Source organism: Hemiscyllium ocellatum, chromosome 15, assembly GCF_020745735.1.
Source record: "Hemiscyllium ocellatum isolate sHemOce1 chromosome 15, sHemOce1.pat.X.cur, whole genome shotgun sequence".
NCBI lineage: Eukaryota > Metazoa > Chordata > Chondrichthyes > Orectolobiformes > Hemiscylliidae > Hemiscyllium > Hemiscyllium ocellatum.
Genome location: NC_083415.1, coordinates 46,620,222 through 46,638,186, shown reverse-complemented (window position 1 = coordinate 46,638,186; position 17,965 = coordinate 46,620,222). Strand labels below are relative to the sequence as shown.

General features: G+C 39.8%; 1 protein-coding gene across 1 annotated transcript in view; it reads left to right on the top strand.

The window, feature by feature from the left end:
* The first annotated feature begins 959 nt into the window (after positions 1–959).
* The window catches only part of LOC132822973 (EMILIN-3), a 41,874-nt gene continuing 24,868 nt past the window's right edge, over positions 960–17,965 (top strand). The window contains exons 1-4 of the mRNA XM_060836446.1: positions 960–1,552; positions 1,961–2,086; positions 8,049–8,212; positions 12,505–14,367. Of these exons, the coding sequence (XP_060692429.1) occupies positions 1,374–1,552; positions 1,961–2,086; positions 8,049–8,212; positions 12,505–14,367 (2,332 nt within the window). The 5' untranslated portion in view covers positions 960–1,373. The remainder of the gene's footprint in view (positions 1,553–1,960; positions 2,087–8,048; positions 8,213–12,504; positions 14,368–17,965) is intronic.

The window sequence follows — 17,965 nt, the reverse complement described above, 5'->3', positions numbered from 1 at the left end:
GATCTCATAATGTGACCATTTCTGGTGCGCCAACTGGTTCACAGAAATTCCTTCCAAATTTTAGCCCAGGTAATTATTTCGTCTTTCAACCCCCTCGGGGGTCAAACTGCGCCTACAGTGAGTGACCCTGTCTAACTGGGGAATTGTCACCACACCTGAAACAGTAACTCTGACTCCTCTCCACAATTGCTGCCAGACCTGCAGAGCTTTTTCAACAATTTCTCTTTTTGTTTCTCATTTCCAGCATCCGCAGTTAAAAGAAAAAAAAAGAAAAGTCTAACTAACCCTGTCCGCTTGACTTAACTAGACTGGGACCAGAGAGTTGTTCACTATGGCACAGCCTCAGTCTAACCTGACCCACACTGAAGTCATTCATGTCGTTTCACTCTCTCCTCATGTCTGGCACATTATTAGACAATCCAATTGTGTCAGGTGGTGTTTAAAAAAAAACAAAATCATCTTCCATTTTCTTTCTCACTGTCGCCGAGAAATATCTGCCGCCAAGTAACCCAATTTCCAGCAGCAAATAAAAACATGCCTACTCAGACGTCATTGCTTTTTTTAATCAAAATCTTTATACCCCCCCCCCTTCGAATTGGATAATATTCCTGCAAACTTGTTCGCCTGCGGTTTCACTCCCTTTAATAATCTGCAATTAAACAGGAAGGTGGAGAGGAGGGCGCTATGAGCTTGCAACAGCAGTGTACAAGGGGCGGGGAGAACATGCTCGCCTTTAAAACGGGGAGGGGAGGGGGGGGAATCTATGCCTGAAATAAATCTGTCATTCCGAAGAGATCAGAAAGTTTGCTCCTGCCCCGTCGCGGGAGTGAGGGTTAGTCAAAGCTGAGGGGCTCGGTGTACCTTGGAGGAGGGGGCAGAGTGACTGCTCCCTCATTGGCAGCGCTGGGAGGGGAGGGGGGGTTGCGATTGCACTAAATATTAACGAAACGCCCACTTCTGCACGGGTCCGCTCCTTCTTGGAGGTAGAGGCGGCCAGCGCTGACAATATCGAGCTGGAAGCGTGTGGCTCATCGCTCGCCTCAGCTCTGAGCTGCTGACCTCTCGTCTCTGAAAGCCAGGACTCTCTCCCTGCACACACCCACCCAGCCAGCCACACACACACGCAGCCTCCCTCCATCCATCCCCAGCCCACCCTCTGCACTCCCCTCCTCAGCGCTGACTCCACTGACACTTGTAAACTCTCAAGCCGGACCAACGTTGGTCGTGAATTCCGCAATCTCACATCTTCTTCATCACCTCCACGCTCCCCCTCACACACACACAGAGACACGCACCATTCCCCAGCCCCGTGTGTGTGTGGCTGTGAGAGAAGCAGTAGCAGGTTCCAGCTCGCCTCAGTGAAAGCTCTCAGCATGCTGGAGAACACGCCGGGCTCCGGTCCTGTTATCCTCCCTTGCCTCCTGCTGACCACCATCCTCCTGGTCCTGACTGACGCCAAAGGCAGCTTCTACGCCCCTTACCGATATAACCTTTTCACCTCTGGGTCCAGCCCCAGTCTGAAAGGAGCGGGACGAGTCACCGGCCGGCACAAGTGAGTCCCTTTTTTTAAAATCGTTTTTTTTTGCTCAAGAAGTCAACAATTCCTCGAAGCGTCTGCAATGCGAAGCTTCTACATATTTGATGTATTTTTTTGTGCATACTGTTGCTTTTCTTTATTTGCATGCTAAACGCGACGGGAAACAGTACGCACTTCTGATTTGTTTCCCACCTCACATCGTAAAGCTTTCCAAGTTCTATCTCCTGATCGATGTAGGAAGAACACATTTTATGCTCGATTGAAAATTGCACGTGCTTTATTTTTCACAAGAAAAACCTCGCTGGGGTATCAATCCGTGTCTTTGTTCAAAGTTTCAATTCTGCGAGATGGGGAGGAGGCGTGAAGTTGCTGCTGTAAGTTGCTGAGACAGAACAAAAATAAGTGCTTTCTTTTTCCCTGCAGGAACTATTGTGCTTACATTGTGAAGAAAAATGTCACTTGCACACTGCAGGATGGGACAGATACCTATGTGAAAGCGGAGTACCGCCAGTGTACTTGGGGCCAACTGAAGTGTCCAGGAATGGTCATGTAAGTCTTCAAATCTCTAAACCCTGCGCCAACACCACATCAATAACACAGGAGGCGTCCGAGAGGAAATGGGCTAATAATTTGCAATTACAGCTCATAGTCTCTGTATATTTGTTTCCAGTCTAGCGGTGCCTGCGAACGCTGTAGGCATTTTTTTTTAAAGACCTTGTCGCAGTAGAATGCACTGTCCTGATTTATGGAGTTTTTTTTCGGACGGGACTCTCCATCCATTAGGGGGGGAAAAAAGCACGTTTTAATCTGGGACAAATCATCTTCAGTTGGAGGGGGGTTAACTTTTCCAGTTGCGAGTCGCCTTTAAATTCAAAACCACAACTGATTTTTCATGGTTTCAAAATAAACCTAGGGTCGCTTCACGTGCACAAAAGAACACCAGCTTTAAATGACTGCTTTTGTGTAGCATTCAATGGAGGATTGCGCCGAATGCTTTGAGCTGATTAAAACTTGATGGTTGAATGTTCCTGGCTTAATATTTACTGTGTTTTCCCATCCTGTGAAAATTAATACGTTCGACTGTGTTTTTTTTTAAAAAAGCTGGGTTCTTTACCTACCTTGATATAACAATTTGAGACTGTTGCTGCAAATTGACAAGAAGGAAAAAACCCAAAATGAAATAAGGCTCTGAGAAACTGCACTGCTTAGGGTGACTGCTGTATGAGTCAGGGAAACTTTCTGAGCGACGGCGCAGTTCTGCCATCTGGTGGTCAGTAAATGACCATGGTGTGTCCTCCTGTCCAAAATCCACTCTCAAAAAAATGCCAGGTATTTTTCACCGGAAAATACCTTTTGACGGCTTTAATGACATCGATATGATTTACCGCCACAATTACCCATTTAAATGTCATTACATTCATTTCGTGATAGAGGTCGCATTGAACAAAGACTCCCACTTAAGACTCAACTTGAAAGAGTAAATAGCGCTGCTTGGCACATTTAATCCACTGCATTACAGTCAAAACAATCTTTTGATGGAGGAAGATGAAGTTTTCTCATTGTGTAGCTTTGTTGGATACGTCGAGGAGAGATTGGAAAAGCTGACTTGTTCGCCTGATAGCATAGGAGATTAAAAGGACATTTTTTTTTAAATCAAAAATTGTGAGGGATTTTCATGAAATCAAGAGAAACTGTTTCAACTGGTAGATAGACCAGTAACCAGAGCACACAGACTTAAGCTCATTGGCAAGAATTAGAGGGATAATTATGAAAAAAAATACAGCTTTTATGTTACATCTGGAATGCAGAGCCTGAAAGGGTGCTGTAAATGGTATACATTTTATGAGGGAATTGGATATTATACTTGAGAAGAGAAAATAAATCAAAGTTGTAGGGAGCAACAGGGATAAGAGTGGGATGACTTTGATAACCTTTAAACAACTGGCTAGACATAAAGTTGTTGATATGCAAAACAGACTCTTCGTCCAACGTGTCCATGCTGACTAGATATCCTAAGTAAAGCGAGTCCCATTTGCCAGCATTTGACCCATATCCTTCTAAACCCTTCCTATTTATGTCGGTATGGGGAGCACCTTTATTGCTAAGTCAAAGTGTTGACATAATTATTGCCAATTAAGCACAAAATCCATGCTAAATCTATCTGGGCAGGGAGGAACAGTTGGGGGTGGAGGAGAGATGGTAAGGTATTGCAGTTGAGCTGATGATATTTGGGTGAAAATCGAAGCCACAACCCTTGTGCACATACCACTCATTCAAACCCCCCTTAGTAGTTGACCCTCATTATGTCAACTGCTTGACCTGGTTCCATATTGCAGTATGCTATGATTTGCTTGTCTAGTACAAGAAGGTGTTGTTATCTCAGTTGGCATGTCTGTGAAGTAGTAAGGATACCACTATAGTGGCATAAGTCATAAGGATGTCATTCCAATTTTTGAATGAGACCACTTTCAACTGGAAAGCAACGATAGGACAAACATTGACTAGCACCAGGAGCACAGCAGTTGATGATTTGCTGGGTATCAATGCAACCAGTGAACAAGATGCAGAATATTAGAAGCAAACCTGTGTTTGAGAAGTGTTGCATATTAAGTCATTATTTTGGCCAGGTTCTATTACTAGCACAGCTTCCAAAAACTGAGCAGACGCTACCACACACCCTAAAGAATGAAGGGCAGCTGCTGTTGAAATGCAGGTTGGCTACTCGTGCAAGTTGTACTGCAGATGTTACATCTGCTGTAGCAGAAACTTACACAATGTGTTTTCTAGTTCAAAGCCTTTTTAAAAAATATTTAAGCTTTAAAGAAAACAAATAATTAGTTATGTCAGATGCTATCAGCAGTGTAGTAACATATATCTTAATAGGAGTAATTTCATATCCCAGAGTGTGTAAACAATAGTGTCTACCTTAGCAGTAGCTTAAATCAAAATTATAGTGGTTTATGGTTTCCTGTATTGATAGCAACCAGAGAAGTTTCCATATTGTGTAACTATTCCTTATGATATTGGTTACAAATTTATTATTTACAGTTTTTTTATGTAGCAGAAATGAAAATCAGTCATACACACTTACTACAATTATTCTAATGGCCACTTTTCACCTCATGTTCCAATAAACACTGCAACTAGTAGCTAAAAGAAGGGCTGAGTGTGCTCTTTGCATTACTGTTTGCTGTCGACATTTATATATTCCATGAAGTTAATCATTTTTAAGTCTGATTTAAAGAAGGGATGGAATATTTTCATGCCTTGACTAGTGAGAAGTCTTTGATCTCTAGATAAAGACAAGGGAAGATCTCTGAACAGATCATCAGCTAGTCACATTTGGTCATTTCTTCCTTGGCATGGTACTGATAGTTGGTTAGCAAACTACCTGTAAACAGAAGCTAGCTGAGAAATAAAGTATAAAGTTAGAATGTCACAAATAGCAGGCTTCTCTGACTGAAAACCAGCCATGCAGTATTACGACAATAAAGTTCTTCACCATATCAGTTAAGCATAGACTGCTTATTGGAAAGGAGTTTAATTGGCTAAGTCTGACTCTTATTAAAACTACTAGTTGACTTGGAACTTTGGATTATCGTAGCGATGAGACTGCATTAGGATTAAAGTTTGTCTTCAAAGAAATAACAATCTAAGCAGAATAGTGATCACACCATTAGAATTGTTGGTAACTTTCCAAGTAATCTCGCTTTGAACTTCAACATCAAACTCAGGGCATTCAAAGTAATCATTGACTTCTTTCCATAAGTAAGAATTATAGAATAGAATCCCTATTGTGTAGATAGAGGCCATTCAGTCTATTAAGTCTACACTGACCCTTTAAAGAGTATTTCTTCCCCCACCCCCGACCTAATCCCTATCGGATCCCACTTTTACCATGGCTAATTCACCTAGTCTGCACAAATCTGAACGCTACTGGGCAATTTAGCATGGTTGATCCACCTAGCCTGCATATCTTTGGACTGCAGGAGGAAACTGGAGCATCTGGTGGAAACCCATGCAGACACAGAGAACGTGCAGACTCCACACAGACAGTCACCAAAGGCTGGAATCAAACCCAGATCCCTGGCTCTGTGAGGCAGCAGTGCTAACTACTGAACCACCATATCACCCAATATTATAGTGAACAAATCTTCCCAAAGATTTTACCCCAAAGTACCTATTGATCCATGGGTCAATTCACTTTCCAAACTTGATTTTTCTTCTCTAAATTATCAGCTGCATTTGATGTTAAACTATTTATTCACTGCAGTGTGAAGCAGATGCTGAATTAAAGGATAGTTCAGTCTGTATGTTCAGATTCAAATGGTCTCAGGATGCTATTTGATGACGAGCAGCATGGTGAAATAAGTTTAGTGACTGTGCCAGCTGAATTGAGTGAGATTGCACTTCAAAATTAATTTATTAAGTAGTTGTACATTGCAACATGGTGGGAATAAGAATTAGCATTGACAAGTAGTGCTTGTCAATCTTCCATATTACTGCGATTGGAAATCAAAATGTGAAATTTAGATTCTAAAACTGCTTGAGGATGGGTGGTATGTTTAGTAACATGAAAACTATTTTTCTATACAGAACGTGAGACTGCTATAGCTTTAAAGCGCCAGTAAATCCAACCGCTATTATTCAATTCAAAGTTTCAATATCAGAAACTGTCATTATACAGAGTACTATATTAACATATCTTGTAATGGTCTCAGTACAACAGTTAGTTGGTAAATTCTTCACTGTTGGAAAAAAATAACTCAGTACCTTTGTCAATTATGATTGATTTGAAATGATTGCCAATAGAAATGACAGTTCAATAGTATTATGAACAATGCTTTGATGTGCAAGTGTAAATATAACAAAATGTAAATATTCATCTACACACTAGATTGTGAAGGTTAAAACTCATTAATTTGAATAAACATGAATTGAAGATATTTAATTAGAAGAGAATTAGAAAGTCAGGTGTAAGCCTCTTATGCAACATAACCTGGCTCACATTTGTTCTCTTTGTGTGTTCTCTTGCTACTATAGTTAATGAAAAACATATTGTTTCATTCATTGGGCTATTTTTAGTTGTTTGAGACAGCTGAATAACCAGTCTGACTTTGAACCTCAATAAAATGCTGAGATCTACTTGCCAACTGTCATTTATTTGAGTTATAGTAAGGATACTTGAAAACACGGAACTACATTCAAAGTTGATTAAGGACACTTGGATCTGAGATAATTTTGCACGTGTAAGGGATCAGCCAGTCACTCCCTCCAATATCAGCAACAGAAGTATATTGTTACAATATGGATCAAGGTGGCAAGTTTTGTAAACGGTAAAAAGAAAATGCAAAAGCATCAAGATAGCAGCTTGAAGAGTAGCAGAAAAGGTGATTCATTCTTATAATAAATTCTGTGGGTTATTCAGGATAGTGGACTGATAGATTGCATTTTTCATTCAGTGAATTTGCAGTCAGGAATATCTTTCAGCACAGAGATCAAACTTTCATTCCAAACTCTCATGAAAAATACATCAAAAAGTCTAACTCTTCACTGTCTTAATCTTTAGGGGTGTAGGTTTGCTCGCTGAGCTGTAGGTTTGATATCCAAACGTTTCATTAGCTGGATAGGTAACATCAACAGTGGCGATCTCCAAGTGAAGCAAAGCTGTTGTCTCCTGCTTTCTATTTATATCTTTCTCCTGAGTGGGGTTCCTGAGGTTTGCGGTGATGTCATTTCCTGTTTGTTTTCTGAGGGGTTGATAGATGGCATCTAGATCTATGTGTTTGTTTGTGGCGTTGTGGTTGGAGTGCCAGGCCTCTAGGAATTCTCTGGCATGTCTTTGCTTAGCCTGTCCCGGATAGATGTGTTGTCCCAGTCAAAATGGTGTTTTTTTTCATCCGTGTGTAGGGCTATGAGGGAGAGAGGGTCATGCCTTTTTGTGGCTAGCTGGTGTTCGTGTATCCTGGTGGCTAACTTTCTTCCTGTTTGTCCTACGTACTGTTTGTGGCAGTCCTTGCATGGAATTTTGTAGATGACGCTGGTTTTGTCCATAGGTTGTACTGGATCTTTTAAGTTTGTTAGTTTTTGTTTGAGAGTGTTGGTGGGTTTGTGTGCTACTAGGATTCCGAGGGGTATTAGTAGTCTGGCTGTCATTTCTGAAACTTCTTTGATGTATGGTAAGGTGGTTAGTGTTTCTGGCTGTGTTTGGTCTGCTTGTCGTGGTTGTCTTAATCTACACTACCACTAACCAGATTCTAGATTAAAATTAAAATACTGCGACAGTTTTTATATCCACAGCCTTTCCTGAGCCAATTTGTTTTGGAGTAAAAATTCAAAGTAAACAATGGCTGACTAAATTGGAAAACTAGGACAAATTTATGTTTTCACACCATTTTCAGATTAGTTATACACAATTATAAATTACTGTTATATTTAAATGATTAACATTTTAAATCTTCAGATTGTAAATAACTGTTTATTGATCAAAAATAATCCTTTCTCCACACAGGTATCGAACATTCTACAAACCCAAATACAAAATAGGATACAAGACTGTTACAGAATTAGAATGGAGATGTTGTCCAGGATATTCTGGTGATAATTGCCAGGAAGGTTCTACAGGACTGCCTGAACTTGTGCCACCACACCCTGGACCCAGAAAAGGTTATTATGGTGAGTTTGAATTTCATTCAGGAACTTTTGTCTGTATTTTGTGGAGGTACGTAATGTTGTTTTACAGGTCTTTGGGCCCTGAGGCTAGTTACATTTTAAGGTGCAAAGTGATCTTATCTGTTGTGGTTCTGTTCGCCGAGCTGGGAATTTGTGTTGTGAACAGAACCACAACAACGAGCACCCGAGCTACAAATCTTCTCCCAAACCTTGAGTATTCTTATCTTCTTTGACTGTAAAATGATACATTTTTGTTAATTTGGAATAAACATAAAACAAGGCAACTGACTGAGATTTAATTCAGGAATGGCCAAACCCAACCACTGATAATCCAGCCAAGATATTTCTGGCTACATTCTTTCTGTTTATGTATCCGAGTCATTTGAAAAATGCTCCCTTTGGTGCTGTTTACTCAATGAGGATGGGTGTTGGGTCTGACGTGTGAGGAGAGGTTGACTGACTGGGTTAGGATCGTTTTCGCAGGAGTTCAAATGAATGAAAGGGGACCTTATGAGAATTGTAAAAGTCTAAAAGGCAGAGACAGATTAGATACAGTGAGGATGTTCCCGATAGTGGGTGGATCCAGAACCAGGGTTCACAGTCTGAGGATTTAAGGTAGAACATTTAGGAAGGAGATGAGGAGACACTTCTTCACCCAAAGAGTGTGAGCCTGTGGAATTCATTGCTACAGGAAGTAGTTGATACATTGAATGTATTTAAGGGGCAGCTAGATATAGCACTGGAGGGTGAATGGAATCAAAGGTTATGAGGACAAAGCAGGATTAGGCTATTGAGTTGGACGGTCAGCTATGATCGTGATGAATGGTGGAGCGGGCTTGAAGGGCTAAATGACCACCTCCTGCTCCTATCTTCTGTGTTACTATGAGAGATAAATTCTGAATTAGAACCTCAGGCTCTGTAAATCTAGTGTCCATGGCATGAGGACAGTTCAAATGAAAGGGAAACATTTAAATATTGGTCTGGAATTTCTTACAATGGTGTAGCTATGTTAAAACATACTTGTGAAATGCTCCATGATTCTCATTTAGAATACATTGGATTTTGTCTTTAAAAAGACTTAAAAGTACACAAATCAGCATTAATTGGGTTTTGAGTTGAAGACCCAATGTATAATACTGCATTCTCTATCTCCTTCCTTATGATTGAAAATTAAAGCTCATACTCATCAAACCACCCTTTAAAAAGATTATGAGCATTAATTAACATTTCAAGAGTATATAAATGACTATGTTTCAGTTTTCATGTAACTACTTCTCATAGCTGTTAGGTTTCTATTATGAGAAACATCCAAATTGAATTTTAAAAGTGTAAGTAAAATAAGGATGATTTTAAATCCTACAGCTCTTAAAATCTTCAGTGTACATTTACAGCCTGATAATTGGGAACAGCATTCATGAGCAATGGGGTTTAGCTAATTTGTTCCGGTTTATGCAAGACGTAGCTGTTGTTTTTGTGCAACTTTTAAGTAAATTTCAAGCTATGATGTGGAAATGTTGCTTTATATAAACATAGGCAATTCTGCCTTCATTGGATGAAACATTAATATTGTAAAGAATAGATGTACAATCCAATGTTTTGTACATTTTGGTATCGTCCCATAAACAAATAGTAGTAGAAGAAGAAACAATCTCATTGTATTTGGTCATTGATGTGCAACTTAAGTGCATTTAGGAAGTAATAATAAAGATTTGAAGGATAAACCTGATCTTTGGGCAGTGTCATAGAATGGGCCATTTCCCACATCTAATTGCCATTGATTTGGAAAAATAAACAGGTAGCATCTAAAACAAACTGCCAGTGCACTTTCAAATTTCACACCATCTCCTGAGTAATTTCACCAGCTTGAGTTTTTTCCAGGATAAACTTTTAAGTGCCACATTGTTTAATAGGAAAATATTCTTAATTTGATAGGGTGATGTGGGTACTCATGATTATACTATATTGAGCAATTCTCACAAATGATCTAAAAAGTTCAAATCTTAATATATGAATTACCGTTAAAGGTAATTTGTATAAATTCATTTGTAGTACGATCTGCCCTGTAGTAACATGATTTTTTATAATTGTGCAGTTCTGGTTACCACACTGTCCGAAGTAATGGGGAGGCTTTGGAGAGAGTACAGAATAGGTTTTTACAGGATTAGGCCTGGATTGGCATGCGTCAGCTGCATTGGAGAAGTTGGACAAACGTAAAATGTTATTACTGGAGTATGGGAGGCTGTGGAGTGACCTGATAATGTGCTATCAGGTGTATTGGTAGTATATAAAATTACGAGAAACGAATAGAGTGGATAGTTGGGATCTTTTTCTCAGGGTGGGGGAAATGTCAAATGCTAAAGGAGATAGGTTTAAGGTGAAAGAGGGCAAGGTGTAAAGGAGATGTGTGAGGCACACTATTTACATAGAGTGGTAGGTGCCTGGAATGCACTGCCAAAGGATGTGGTGGAAGCAGATACTGCAGCAACGTTGAAGAGATATTTATACAATCACATGAACAGGCAGGAAATAGAGAGATATGGACTATATGCAAGTGGATGGGATTAATTTAGAAGGCATTATGGTCAGCACAGACATGGTAGGCCGAAGGGCCTGCTTCTATGTTGTACTGCTCGTTGTATATTGATTGCATTGTCAGGTTACCTGACTCCATGGTTTAATTTCCATGTCCAAATGAATAATGAGAACTAAAAGCTCCAGTACCTACTTAGAAATTTAGAGTATGGAGGATGTTCTCTGTCACGAGGCTAAGATGTTAGTACCAGCACTTGGTTTGTTCCTAAAGCAGTTATGTAAAACAGATTTATTTCCACATTATCTGAAAGGGTCTCAACTCATTTTCTGCCCTATCCTGGAGTACAAAATGTAACTCTGTTCAGGCAGCATACCTACATGGTAGCTGGTGACTATGGACTTCCATTGGGTTGGTCTATGATTATGCTTGCCCAGTATGGATGTGACTTGCAGTTGCCTTCTACAGGATGCCTGACCAGGAGGCTTTCTCCTTTCTTCCATGTGCAGTCAGGTGTATTATTAGCAATAGTCGAACGATTGTCAACTTTTTGGCCATACTATGAACACTTCTTCCATGCTCATCAAGACCGAGAATTGAAGTTGACTTAGAACCTCATAAAACCTCCATTCATCAAATACACATGCCATGCTTTTCAAAGTAGACAACACTTTTCTAAAAATAACTTAAGTTGATAAGTGGCCCTTCAAAGGCTTCCAGTGTGGAAACAGGCCCTTCGGCCCAACAAGTCCATGCTGACTCACTGAAGTGCAACCCACCCAGACCCATTCCCCTACATTTACCCCTGCCCCTAACACTACGGGCAATTTAGCGTGGCCAATTGACCTAACCTGCATGTTTTTGGACAGTGGGAGGAAACTGGAGCACCCGAAGGAAACCCAAGCAGACACGGGAAGAATGTGCAAACTCCACACAGTCAGTGGCCTGACGCGGGAATTGAACCCGGGTCTCTGGCGCTGTGAGGCAGCAGTGCTAACCACTATGCCAGCACTGTGGACGGCACAGTGGTACAGTGGTTAGCACTGCTGCCTCACAGCGCCAGAGACCCGGGTTTAATTCCCGCCTCAGGCGACTGACTGTGTGGAGTTTGCACGTTCTCCCCGTGTCTGCATGGGTTTCCTCTGGGTGCTCCGGTTTCCTCCCACAGTCCAAAGATGTGTGGGTCAGGTGAATTGGCCATGCTAAATTGCCCATCGTGTTAGGTAAGGGGTAAATGTAGGGGTGGGTTGTACTTCGGCGGGTCAGTGTGGACTTGTTGGGCCGAAGGGCCTGTTTCCACACTGAAATAATACTTAAGATTAGATTAGATTACTTAATGGACAGCAGCAGGGTGGAAAGGACTTTTGTTTCTGACTTTGAGATAAATGCTAAGCACCCAGCAATCCAAAACCCTTTACATAATTCAGTGATTGATTCACTTCAGGGGAATCCAGGGTAGCTTCTTGAGTTAAGAGGCCTTAAAGCAAGATGCCAAGTTAGCAATTCATCTGAACTGTTGTCCAGATCACTTCTGAAATGAGATGAGAAATCAGAACGATATGTGCAATATTATGCTTTAACTATTTTGTTCAGCTTCGTTTAGAGTCCTAACCTGTATAGAACATGGCATATAAACAGGTCCTTATGTTAATGGCTTCACTAAGAATGAATATCAAATAGTGGTAAAATTATTTGATTTAATTAGTTATTTAATTTAGATTGAAATCGTAAAATTCATTAATCGGAGAATATTTGTGCCTTCTAGGCCCGAAGGCTCCGGATGTCTACGGAGAACGAATTGATCGTTTGGAAGATGAAATGCGACGTTTTTCACAATCATTTGAGAGACTCCAATCTATGGTGAGTGGGATCAGTGACAGTCTCAGGCTATCCATTCAGGAAGACACCAATAAAATGATAGTATCATTGCTGAATAATTTAAAATATCCTGGTCCAATGGTAGACATTGAATACATACCTGGCCTGGAAAATCTGAGTAAAGCATACCCACCAGTGATGGGAGACTTGGAAGCTAAGGTGACAGAGGTTAAGAATGTCTTGAAAACAAAGAGTGACTTGCTGGATGAAGTTCATGGAATGGTGATTGGCCATGATGGCCAAATCAGGCAACTTCTGGAGGCTAGTAGACCACCTACACCTTTGGCAACTGTGGATTTTTTCGACAGCCTTATAGATGACAAGCTCACCAAGTTTCGAGCCGACTTACTTGATGGATTTGAAAACCGATTCAATGATTTGCAAACTGTCTGTGATTACAAAGTCAAGTTAATCCAACAACAGTGTGAGGAACAGAAGAACATAAGTGATCGACTTGAAGGAATGATAGATGGAAAAGAATCTGACCTAAAAAAGGAGATTAATAACTTACAAACTCAGATTGGTGGATTGGCTGTAACTGAAAATTGCTGTGACACAGTTAAGTACTTGTCAGATAAAATTGATGCCCTTGAACAGGACCTGTTGAAAGTCTCAGACTATCAAAGATCACTAACAACTCGGTTTGAGAGTGAGTTGCCGCAATTCTCTAGTATTCATGTCCAAAATGTTTATGATAGTAGGCTGGACAACATTGAGGCCAAAATCAATGCTACAGAGAGGAACTTGGAAGAAAATTGTCTATTCATAGAGAACAATATGAAGGGACATCTTGGAACTGAGCTGGATGGGATGAAGACTTTCCTGCATGATAAGCTAAAGGATATTGAAGGCCGTGTTACAGTTATTGTTGAGGAGTTGAGCAATGTATCTATTCCTGCCAACCTAGAGGGAGAAGTAATCCCAAGGCTGGAAACAGAGATTTCAACGATTAAGAAGAAAACTAATGAAGGCCTGGATGATTTGGAAGGAAGACTGGTAGCTTTGGAGAATCTGTGTACTGTTGGCTGTACCTCAATTATAACTGACATTGAAACTCTCAGAACAGAAATTGATGATTGCCACAGAAACTGCCAAGATATTGTGACAAAACTGGATAAGAACTCTGGTCTACTCAACAAACTTAACTACTCTATGTTCGAAATAAATCAAAAAATTAAAGAAGAAGAAGAATCCAATGCCGTTCGGGGAGAAATTACTTTACTGAAGATCAACATCAACTCTGTGAACAAGACCTTAAAAGGGATCAAAGACTCCGTCAGCAAGTATGCTGATGACTTTGCATTTGCCAATTCAACGTGGGATGAACACGAGCGCAAAATGACAGATGAAGTCCATCTGATCCAACAGATAGTTAACAGCCAAGGTTCTCAGCTCCTTTTTAATGACAAGCGTGTCCATGATCTCAAAGGTGACCTGGAACGAATTAACCACAGGATAATGTCAGATCTCCATAACTGCAAACACAGCGCTCAAGATATCCAGAAGGAAGTGTCACAGGTTGATAGACGAGTGGCTGAGATGGAGAGCGTGTGCAACAAACTAACTGCAGTATTAAACAGTCTGGATTATATTAAGGATGGTTTGGATAATCACGCTGGTGATCTGTGGAATTATTTAGACCGTATGAATGGAACCCTTGTGGTACACAATCAAGACATCACTGCTCTAAGAGACTCAGTCAATGAGTGCCATACAAGAATAACAGACATTGGAAATCGGGCACTAGATGGTAAGCATCAACAATGGTGTACCTCCACTACAATTTTACAAATAGGATATAAAATAGCGAGGTCAAACTTTTAGGATTTCTTCCAAATTCCTAATCATAACCCAATATTCATACTAACTTAAGGAATTAAGTCTGTACAATAGTCAAAAAGCAGAGACAATTATCTATTACACACATAATTTACTCTACATATCTATTATGGAACAGTAATCCAAAGAAAGGAGTTTAGACAGCTTCATGAACTGCAAAGATGAAATTCAGTTTGTTTGATCATCAGCTGAGTCTTGTAATTGGATGACTACCTTTACATCAACTTACAACAATCTGTTTCTGAAACAAAATCATTACTTCCTTTAAACTTAGCTGACACTGGGACTTGATACTAGTGGAAGAGATTTACTTTCTCTATAAAATAGTCTAGTGTAAGATAATTAATAGTTTCAGGAGATAGGTCAGCCAATTTGGACTAAGTTGGAACATTTCTTTATTCAGATGATCCTTAACCTTTGGAATTGTGTATCTCAGAGGACCAGGGATATTTTGTCTTTTGAGTATAACTTTAGGTTTCCCAAGAATATCTGAATACAGCCACAAAGTGGAGTTGCAACAGGTACTGAGCCAATGATTTTATTGGATGGCAGAGCAGACTTTAGGCCATTTTACCAACTTTTGTTCCTTTTTTTTAAATGCATGCTCAAAGCTACAGACTGAAATTTTGATTTTAAAAACAAAGCAACACTGAAAGGAAAGGAATTCACTGTGTATCATTGTACATGGTGTTATGCAAGCAAACATAATGATCATGATAACTTTAGACTGCCAAATTCACAGCCTACATATACAAGCTGGATAAGTGAAAGTTTCCAGCAGAATTGCATGTTCAGCCAATGTGGTCTATGTCAGCATTTTGCTTGATCAGTTCTGAACAAATTCTACAGCTCTCCCTGTATCTTTTTCTGATTCAGTTATTAATGCACTTTCCTCTTAAAGGATACATATGGTCAACTACTTCCTGGGGTGCATCCTCAAAACTGTGTAAACAAATTGTTCCGACTTCTCATTCCCTGTCAGCATTGTAAATTACTCACTCCAGGTCATTAACTCACTAACCAAAGGAAATAGTCTTTCCTGTAATCTTACTCCCTCATCAAAACCTTTCATAATCTTAAACATCTCTGAAAGTTTCTTCTGGCCTTTACTCATGGAAATGGTCTCTGTAACTTGAGTTCAGTCAAACCATCAATATTCATGAAGAAAACAAATCTTTTGTATTTATAAAGCTTCTGTACTCAAGAATAGAAATCCAAATATTCTAGCTCATTTGAAATTATCAAAACTATCTTTGTTACTTTCAGAAAAGTATTGAAATTATCTAGATAGTGCACAAGCCATCAACATCCCATTACTGAATGCTAGATTATAATTAATTATTTCATTGTACAGTAATCCTGGGTTACTGTAAAATTAAACACTGATTACATTTTGTGCTTCACATTGAGGTAAAATTTAATTTTATTTATTTGAACTGTTTAAGCATCACCAGTGGGAGATCTCAATCACTTAGTAATTGCGGATTGTGACTTACTTCACAGAAAAAAGAACATTTCTCATTTCTGTTATAGACACAATGATGCAAAATTAAAGGATCATGAACAAAGAATTGCTACCTCCACCTCACATATCATTTACGTCAAATGTTAAAATTCAAGCAATTGCAAAAATCACAAAATTCAAATAGTCAACTCACTAACACACAAAACAAAGGAGAGTTGAAACATCCCAACGATGCCTATTTGTTGCCCACACATGGAGCACTCTGTAGATTATTAATGATGCCTAGCTGCTTAGAGGCTGGGTTCATTTACACTACACCAGCTCAGTTCTTACTGCCTGAATGCTTTTTCATAGAAAATAATACTTGAAGAGCATAGGCACATAACTTTATTATGCTGTAATAAGTTAAAATAAACTACATATTACTCTCTGTATTTCTGTATAGCATGCTGGAAAAAAGGGGAAAAAGAAAAGGATTATTGAAATCTGTTATGAATTGACCTGTAGAAGATAATATTGCTCCAACACTTGAAGCCAAATGATGATTTTAGATGTACAGTTGGGGGAGCAGAAATGCTTTATATTGACCCTATGGCATTACTTTCAGTGTTATACAATTTCTATGAACAGACCCCTGATTCCCCTAAAAAATGTCAATAAAAACATAAGAACCAGGAGGAGGAGGAGTAGGCCATCTGGCCTTTTGAGCCATTTAATAAGATCATGGCTGTTCTTTTCATGGTCCCCAGCTACACTCATCCACCCTCTTCCCATAACCCTTAATCCCTTTAATGATCAAAAAATCTCTCTTCACTTTAAAAATATTCAGTGAGGAAGGCTCAACTACTTCGCGGGGCAGGGAATTCCACAGATTCACAACCCTTTGGGTCAAGAAGTTCCTCCTCAATTCAGTCCTAAAACTGCTCCCTCTAATCTTGAGGCTATGCCCTCTTGTTCTAGCTTCACCTGTCAGAGGAAACAATCTCCATGCTTCTATCTTATCTATGCCCTTCATAATTTTATATGTTTCTATAAGATCCTTTCTCATTCTTTTAAATTCCAATGAATATAATCCCAATCTATTCAGTCTCTTCTCATAAACCAACCCTCTCAACTTTGGAATCAATCTAGTGAACCTCCTCTGCACCCACTCCAGTGCTTGTACATTCTCTCTCAAGTAAGGTGACCAAAACTTGATGCAGTACTCCTGGTGTGGCCTCATTAGCACCCTATACAGCTGTGACATAACCTCCCTGCTTTTAAACTCAATCCCTTCAGCAATGAAGGAAAAAATTCCATTTGGCTTCCTAATTACTTGTTGTACCCGTAGACCAACCTTCTGCGATTCATGCACAAGGACACCCATGTCCCTCTGCACAGCAGCATGCTGCAATTTTTAATTTTATTCCTATCAAAATTGATAACTTCACATTTATTACCATTGTACTCCACCTGCCAGACCCTTGCCCACTCACTTAAACTATCTATATCCCTGTGCAAACTTTGAGTCCTCTGCACACTTTGCTCTACCACTTATCTTAGTGTTATCCACAAACTTTGATACACTACACATAGTCCCCAACTCGAAATCATCTCTGTAAATTGTAAACAATTGCAGTTCCAACACTGATCCCTGAGGCACACCACTAGTCACTGATCACCAAGCAGAAAAGCACTCATTTATCACCACCCTTTGCTTTCTGTTAATCTGTCCTCTATCCATGCTAATACATTGCTCGTAACGCCATGCACCTTTATCATATGTAGCAGCCTTTTGTGTGGCACCTTGTCAAATGCCTTTTGGAAATCTAGATATACCACATTTACAGGGTGCCCATTATCCACTGTGGCCATAATGTCTTCATTGAATTTCGGTAAATTAGTTAAACATGACCTGCCTTTCATGAACCCGTGCTGTCTCTGTCCAGTGGGACAATTTCTATCTAGATGTCTTGCTATTTCTTTCTTAATGGACTTAAGCATTTTCCCAACTCCAGAAGTTAAGCTAACAGGCCTGTAATTCCCCATCTTTAGTCCACCTCCT